This window comes from Vidua chalybeata, chromosome 1 (assembly GCF_026979565.1).
Source record: "Vidua chalybeata isolate OUT-0048 chromosome 1, bVidCha1 merged haplotype, whole genome shotgun sequence".
Taxonomy (NCBI): domain Eukaryota; kingdom Metazoa; phylum Chordata; class Aves; order Passeriformes; family Viduidae; genus Vidua; species Vidua chalybeata.
Genome location: NC_071530.1, coordinates 82,305,331 through 82,313,515, shown reverse-complemented (window position 1 = coordinate 82,313,515; position 8,185 = coordinate 82,305,331). Strand labels below are relative to the sequence as shown.

The 8,185-nt window shown below is 38.4% G+C and overlaps 1 protein-coding gene across 2 annotated transcripts; it reads right to left on the bottom strand.

Moving 5' to 3' along the window:
- Positions 1-1,012: 1,012 nt before the first annotated feature.
- On the bottom strand, positions 1,013-8,181 carry FASTKD3 (FAST kinase domains 3). 2 transcript variants are annotated; one of them, XM_053936060.1, is made up of 7 exons: positions 8,117-8,181; positions 6,274-7,734; positions 5,089-5,174; positions 4,518-4,680; positions 3,455-3,524; positions 2,059-2,173; positions 1,013-1,296 (listed from the first exon to the last, which is right to left on the bottom strand). In XM_053936060.1, exons 2-7 carry the CDS (start codon positions 7,703-7,705, stop codon positions 1,198-1,200), a joined length of 1,965 nt encoding a protein of 654 aa, XP_053792035.1. In that variant the 5' UTR covers positions 7,706-7,734; positions 8,117-8,181; the 3' UTR covers positions 1,013-1,197. The 2 variants fall into 2 exon arrangements, with proteins under 2 accessions (XP_053792035.1, XP_053792026.1); XM_053936051.1 differs by lacking the exon at positions 8,117-8,181 and adding an exon at positions 8,024-8,111.
- Positions 8,182-8,185: the final 4 nt, after the last annotated feature.

The following is an 8,185-nucleotide window of genomic DNA, read 5'->3' as shown; positions in this document are numbered from 1 at the left end:
CTCCAGAGATTGTTAGGGCAATTGACAGACAAACTCACAAAATATTGGAAGGAAAATCTGGCCACATTCTCTGTCTACTGGTGAAATATACAGAATGTCAATGATGTGAAAGTTTCACCTTTTTTGTATCAAAACAACAGTGAAAATCAAACTAGGTAATGCTGGGAATTCTGCTTTGCTACTCATAAATAGTAATTCCACACCGAGAGGAAGCATAAGCTAACATGAAAATATGTTACATGGCCATTCATCAAGAATACATGATATAATCAGAACTAAAGCTCTTCTGTTTTCCCTTCATCATCTGCAAAGCAATGCACTGACCCAAGTTAGGGCACTTGTTCTGGCTGAAGTGGATACTGGTTCTGGTTCTCACTTCCAGAATTTTTGTTCATAAGTAAAAAAGGGCTGCCATGGGACATGGCAGAGCATAGAGTTTCTGTAACCCAGAGGAACTCTGGAGTGCATACATGGCCCCATTTAGACAGTTTAGCTAAAATTATCACCAAAGGCAAAACTACAAATAGAATACATCTGGAACATTGGGCAGCCCCACAGAGACAGTTGTACAAGTCCATTATCCTGTGGCAGCTGTTACTTTACAAAGTAAAGCAAATCTTTTTTTTTAAAAATGCTCTCAGTTTCTGTAAGGCATTGCTATTTATTGAACAGCACTCTGCATCTCCTAAGTAAAACCAATAAACCAATACTGCTTCTGCAGCTACTTCAAATTTTAGTTTTATGAAACACTTGGGAAATTACATGAGCAGCTGTAAGTAAATTGCACAATTTCTTCTTTTACTGTCAAGAAAAGCTCTGATTAGTAGGTATTCTGTAGGCATATACCTACAGAATAGGTATAAGCTGTACATCCAGACTGGCCAGTCTCCTTCAATAGTCACACGTGGCTGTTTGCAGCTGTGAATTAGAACCCGTTAAAATACAAGGGAAAAGCAGCACTGACTGTCTGGCACTTATACCTGTAAACTTGTAATAAATATTGACACAAATCTTAAGAAAATATGATGCTCTTTATTACTCTCTACATGTCAATTGTTCCAAATATTGGAAGGTTTCACACTCAGCTCACTTTTTCTGAGGTGCAGTTACTTAGAAAAAATAATTTTTCTTCCATGCACAGAATTTACACTTTGTAGTATAGAAGATCAGCCTGTTATCCAGTAGTATTCTCCAGTGTCAGTTGCTGAGTCCATATGTACAAGGAAAGATTTTTTTGTGTAGATAATCTGCTATTTTTCTGATATTTTGTAGACTTTCTATCTCAAAAAATGGAATCTGGAAACAAAACAGAAATGATTGCTGAAAGTACCTTTTAATAAACAACAGGGTAAGACTGATGTTCATTAAGCAGATGCAAAACTACGTATCAAATACTTATTTTGTTTTAAACTAAAGATTTAATCCTAAATGTACTATTGATCTATAAATGACCTGAAGAGAGATTACTATAAAAAAAAGAGTGATATTTATTACAGCTTAAACTAAGCTAAAAATTATGGAGTTAGGCTTATAGAATAAGTGATGATAAGTAGAAAATAAAATCTCAAGAAACTAACAGTTTTCATTCAAAGTAGGTTTCAAGAAAAATATACCTCTATTAATTCAACAGTCAAAATAAAGGTTATACTCTGTTGTGAAAATATTATTTACAATACAAATCAGCTTTTTTTAAACTCCTCTTTTTAAACTCCAAACCTTTTTAAAAAGTATTTAATTAAAAATTCCAATTCTAATGAACTCTTAGATAACATTTTCCTTTAATTCAAGATTTGAATCTTAATCACTGAAGAGAAGCACTCTTCTAAACAGCACTATGCAGCAAAAAACACAGACAGAATACACTAATTGATCCAAGAAAGAAAAAGATAGTTCTGTACACCCTCAAAAAGGCAAAAAGTAGGCAGAGAGAACCTAATATAGAAAGAACAAGACTACATCTGCTTTAGGAATTAATTGAAACTACAGTTTTAAGTATTATAAAATAATTTTTTACTCCTTTTCTTAGAGCAAAAGTATATCACTGTCTTTGAACTTTACCTGCACAACGTCATAACCAAGTAACTGAAGGTGTCTCTGTTTAATAGCTTCTTCTCCCAACAGATTGTGGCTATGAGCACAAAATCTATTTTGACCATCAACACACAGGGCAATTCTAAAATTAAGCATAAATGTACAATCAAAAAAAAACCCGCAACAAACCCACAACAATCAGTTATTTTAATCACCTCAGCTACTAAAATTCCTAAGAATCAGGAGACAATACGTCCCTCTTACACCTGTTGAATCAGATGTAGGATGGGAGTTATCTAGTTCAGGATAAATTAAATCACTCAATTTAAAGGTGGGAGGTGAAACCCTGAAACTTAGTGAAACTGATCTGAAAAGCTTTTTTATTTGCTCTGAACAAAAATTACCATGCCAGTTAATGAGAGGTTTTTTTTTTAATGTTATGATTAGTAAGCTGTTTGAATTCTTCTAGAAAAAAAAATATAAAAAAACTTGCCTCAGCTAGAGGCAATTTTTAATTACTAATTTACCTGTTAAATCCATTAGAGTTCAAATTGAGTTTAAGCTACGTCTGTTTTAAGTTAAACCGGTACATATGGTTGGCAGTATGGATTATAACAATATTTTTTCTTCGGGGTGATAAAAATCCCATAAACTTAATCCAAGGTTTTTACATCTACTGTTAAAAAGTTGCTTACATTTTCAGTATGTTAAGTATACTGTGACTTTATTCACTTTATGAAAGCTGCCACTTAAAACAAAAAACATTGAAGCTCATTCTTAAGCATTTAAGCATGGGGTCTTGGAAAGATCCTGTATTAGTCTCGGAGTCTTGTGAACATGAATGTATCCTGGTTTCAGCTTAAACCACAACAGAAGGTTACACTGGAGAAAGCCTAACCTCTTCAAAGACTTTTGCTTTGTTCACACAGTGCAGTTGCAATTATCACGCAGGCAGGTTGCTTAACTTTGTATCCAAGGCTTCCCAAAGTATCCCTTGTTTAATATACTTTTAAACACCTATGCATTTCTCAGTATCCTTATTATTCAGGATTCCTTGCAGAAGTAAATTTGTGAACTCAAACTCTGTTAAATCTGTGCAAATACACTCAGTTAGAATTTAATTTGAAAATTAATTACAGAATATCAAAATAGATTACTGTAATCCAAATAAGGATGACTTGATTCTGACCGTCATTGAGTAAAGAAACCAGTTGTTTGACACTGCATAGTCAGGTGGCAAAACAATGAGCAAAAAGCAGATTGTTAATTTTGTCCTTCTGCCAGTGGTTTCAGTGTGAGACCTGAACTTTGTTGAAGTTAATGGCAAAACTGCAAATATCTTAAATTTTGCCATGTTTTCACCCTGGATGCTCTTTCCTAGTGTAAATCAACATTTTACTACTGGTTTCTTTTATTCTCTTACCGTCTGTGTACCTCTTCAAGTTGGGCCGCAGGCAATACAAAACCTTCTTCATCTAATTTAATCTCAATATCTTATGTAGATGAAAAAAGAGAAGTGACATTAAACATCATTTCTTATAACAAACTTTCTGCTGTAATTCTCATCTTCTCACAGTTTTATTAAACAACTATAACACTATCACAATTTTTTTTGAATTACATAGGCTGGCAAAAAGTATAGACTTAACACAAATGAGTGATAATTAGTAAGAGTTCAGCCTTTCATGATGCTAACAAACAAAGTAGTATTCCAAGCCTGCTCAAAACTGTAACACAGTTAAATGGTGCTTCGCTGTGCTAGCTGGGGTCTCTGGAATTTTGAGGGCTTTGGGGAGAGACACATTCTCTCCCTCTGCTAGCTTCAACATCCTTGTGAGAGCTGACACACAGAGTAACTCTGGAATCATCCCCCTTTTTTATTTTTTTAAAATCCCTCTGACATCCATGGTGTCCAAGACTCCCTTCCCTCAACATCTTATTATCATCCACGCCTCCTGGGCACATGCCTTTCCTCATGACTGCCTTCTGTTTCCTGCTGCACACAACACTGTTTTGCTCACTCCTGTCTTACAACCCACAAACCCCCACTGACGGTGTTGTCAGCAGCTCTTGCTGAGGGGAGAGGAGCCCAGCTGAGCAGAGCACACAGCTGACCACCTTCCCTTCTCTACTCACCACTAAAGCAGGGAGATCAGGCAAGTGGCGTTGCCTCATTTTGCTTTACATTATACAAATTGTTTAATGGACAAGGAGCTGATAATACAAACAGAATACAAGCAGCTGTTAGCAGCTGTTTTCAATGCAGAGTGGCTGAGTAAATACCAAACTGCAGTGCTTTTCTCTCCATTTTCCTGACTCTAAAAATTATTTATTTAAAGTTCTCAAATTTCAGATCTTTTACTGAAATTGGTATCCCAGTTTACTTTTTCTGTATTTGCAGAATTTAGACTGCCCACAAAGGAAAAGATAGCTTTGGCACCATACACACACATATTTAATTACTAATCTAAAGAAATGATACTTACCAACTACATAGAAATATGGTGTTGATACCTCTGATGCAAAATATATTCTTTTTTTCAGTAAATAAAGTAATCCTGTCTTCACCCTTTTAAAGAGGTGAACATCAGGAGAACTCTGAGGTGTGGGAAAGGCCTTTACTTGGTACCTAGAAAGGAGTTTCGGACCCTAGATAGGGACAGAAAACCAAATCAAAAAAGGGAGATAACATTTTTGTAATTACCTCATATTAACATAGCAAAATATATTCTGTGCATTTCAAAGCCAAGTCTATTGAGAGACCTACAGTCTGAGGTATGACCTGCTGGAAACTTAAAATCACCCAAACAACCACCAGAACATTCTCAGGAAGCTTCAACGCTATCACATTAATGAGAAATGCACAGCTATTTCCATTCATACAAATATATCAAGTCATTCAATCAGGTAGAAATGCTCCATATTTTCATCAAGGAAAATTGGTTTGTCCAATTCCAATGCTTTTTATAGGAAATAACATGCAACTAAGTATAAACAGGGCCCCAATGACCTTATCACCTCTTGTTAACATCACTTCTGGTTTCACATGTACTGTACCTCATAAAATGGGCACTCCAGGGTGACAGTCAGAAAAAGCTGGGTTAGCTGGAACATAACAACTCTGTTCAAACCAGGTGGCTGAGCTGAAACAACAACATTCAGGTTTTCAGATGTACCTTCCATAAAGTATCTTTACACAAACCATATGCAGAAATTAGGAAAAGCTATTCAGTATGATATGCAGAAAAGCTACTTAATCATTAAAATTCTCAGCATTTGTTTAAATTAACAGAAAGATCAGTATGAAATTACACAGGTAGAAAAATGAGAAAATTATTTACAGAAATATCAACACAAATATTTACACAATATCAACAAAACTAGCAAGATCTTAGTTAAAACTGTCATTCTTTCACAAAAAAATGAGTATCCAAAAGATGCACGGCATACTACACAGAAGAATAAATTTGAGTTGAGGTCTTAGATAAATATCTCCTTCTTACAACCACTCTTCCCCAAGTTATAATCCCAGGATCTCATTGTTTCACTCTCATTTTTTTTTTAAATCTGCATATTGTGGATAATACCAAATAATTTCTGGAGATTTGTCTGCTTTGTAAAGATCAACTCCTTCAGGTATTTCATGTTGTTGAAAAATTAAGTTACCAAAATTTCTAATCACTTTGAAAACTTTAGCTTAGTTCTATTAGTAGAGCAATCTTAGCTGATATCTTATTAAGTCAGTCATCCTTCTGGCATAGCTTACATCTCTTTACCATGACCCTAAAAATGCTTCAGTATCAAATAGAGAATAACTGAAAATGAAGTATTGTTCATAATAGATTTGTGTGCAAAAGCAGTGAAATATGCAATAGTTAGAGCCAAGAACAGGCCATTACATGGGGGATGTTCTAGCATCATGTATAAGAGAAAGGACAAACACAGGGAATACCAGGTCACTGTTTTTTAGAAAACCAGAAGGATTAACTGAAATAATTCTTTTAAGGGAATTCAAGTCTGTGTTTTAAAACTCTGCAATTTTCAAACTCAACTAAATGACATACATGAAAGACAATGGCAACTGTGACAAGGAAGCATCACCCTTTGGCCTCCTGATCGCTATTTTCCAGTCACTTCGATTAGGTCACTGTTGATTTCACAAATTAAATTGATAAAAAATAGATGCTTGACTACATAATAGAAAGAAATGTGGAACATCCCAGGAGAAGTTCTGCTCCTTACCTTGAAGCTTTTGCAGAAAATAGGGACTAAATATTTTTGGCAGGAAATTTATCGGATAACGTTGAATAAGGACACACGAGTGTAGCAGGTTCAGCAAGGTGTGAGGCTGAAAGTGCCTCAGGCGGGTATGCAGCACAGCCTCAAGCTTCCTAAACAAGGAAGAAGCACTTGGAGGCAGGTAATTAAGGGTCCCAAATGGGATAATATATGCAGCAATCTGGTCAGGGGTAAGTCTGTCAGCACTGGAAATGAAACCTTCTGCCACTGCATCAAAGATGGGCTTTGAAAGAATCATCTTTTTGCAGCAATACTGCATGACCTTGCTGACCGTTTGAGGATGCATAGTGTGGATGGACTTGGGGACATGTCTTTCCAGTGCCTCTGTAAAAATTTGCACTCTTTGCCCAAAGTATAGGAAAGCTTCCAGTACATTTACCAGTTCCTGATCTGTGAAATAGGGAACATGCTTCACTGAATGTTTACACAGTGCAGTGACTAAGGGAACTGCCTGAGTCTGACGAAGAACCACCAGTGAATTCAGTATTACACTTGCAAAGTTTGGGCTCAGGTGGGAAACTGTGCATAAAGTGACACTGTTCAGTCTGTTTAGCAAGTTTTGGCATTGTTTCCCTTCCCCCACAGTCACTTGCAGTATCTTATAAACCATCACTATTTCCCTGGGACTCCAACTCTTAATGTCTCTTTCTTGCATGTGGTTCACAATTTGTTCCAGCGTTGCACAACTTGGGCCTTCTAACTCAAGCAAACTCTCTCCAAGAGCACACAGATTTTCAGCAGTCAGCTGTCCCCTGCCAAGCCGCTCCTTGCTCTCCGAAAGCAGGCTTGTCATCAGCGTGCTCTGCGGATCTATACGAAGCTTTATCAAAGCCTGCAATGCATTTAACAGCCCCCTGTTTGACAGTTTTGAGGATTCAAACTCAAACTGGAAGCATAATGCCCTGAAAACTTCATTCTCTAACAGTCCAGGGTTTTTAAGACCATTGTCATCCACCTCAACTTCAGAAATCTTCTGCAGGGCTCCTGAGGCCATTGTATCAGACATGACCTCTACAGAGCTAAGAAAATCAAAAATCTCTTTTGATGTACAAAAGTTGTTCAACTTCTTGAAAAATAATTGTTCATCCATCCACACATTATTTGATTTAGTACAGTTCCTCGTATCTCCACAAAGATGCACAGCTTCATTAACAGAAAGTGGCTGCATCTGCAGTTGTACGTGTTTTTTCCTACAAAACGTATACTGAGATTTATCTTTGACACACAGCATCTTCATGGCCACGGAGCTACGGTTTTGGGGTTTTCGCTGCCCACTGATGAAGTTCAACCTTTTGCTTAGGGTCATCAAAGCAGACCTGCTTGCTGGTGTGCTGGATGAATACAACTGGAAAGTTTTTCGGCTAATCAAAGCCATTTTGAATCAAGTGAGCTCTGAAATGATACCTAAGGGAAGAAATGTAGATATGTAGTCCGGAAAACACCACCAGGTTCACTAAAATGCAGAAAAAACACAACCCAATCCTTCTGGTAACTGGAAAGACGGGTAGGATCCCTCTTCCGCGACCCCGAGCCCAAGGCAATGCAGAGAGCAGAAATGTCGGGAGCGGCGATCCCTGTGTGACAGGCTGCCCCGCGTTCCCGCAAGGACACTCTGGCAGACGAACAGGAGACTTTGCCCGCCACCCCCGCGGCCGGGGCGGCACCGGCGCAGCCCCTCCATCCCCCTCCGCACCTACTGCCGCTACTGCCGCTGCCGCGGGCCGGGGCCGCGCTGCTCCGCCCCGGGAGGCAGCCGGCCGTGCCGGGGCAGCCGCGGCGGCCTCACCTCGGCGGCCATCACGGGCAGCGCAGCGCCTGCCGGGACCTTCCGGCGCCTCCGCTCGGCCCGCCCGGC

What these genes read in the sequence shown, in the direction of transcription:
- FASTKD3 (XM_053936060.1), bottom strand. Translation starts at nt 7,705, where the DNA reads ATGGCTTTGATTAGCCGAAAAACTTTCCAGTTGTATTCATCCAGCACA. An exon ending in TGGAGTGCCCATTTTATGAG is followed by an intron (nt 4,681 to 5,088) that starts GTACAGTACATG and finishes GTCCCTATCTAG; the next exon opens with GGTCCGAAACTCCTTTCTAG. An exon ending in ACCATATTTCTATGTAGTTG is followed by an intron (nt 3,525 to 4,517) that starts GTAAGTATCATT and finishes CATCTACATAAG; the next exon opens with ATATTGAGATTAAATTAGAT.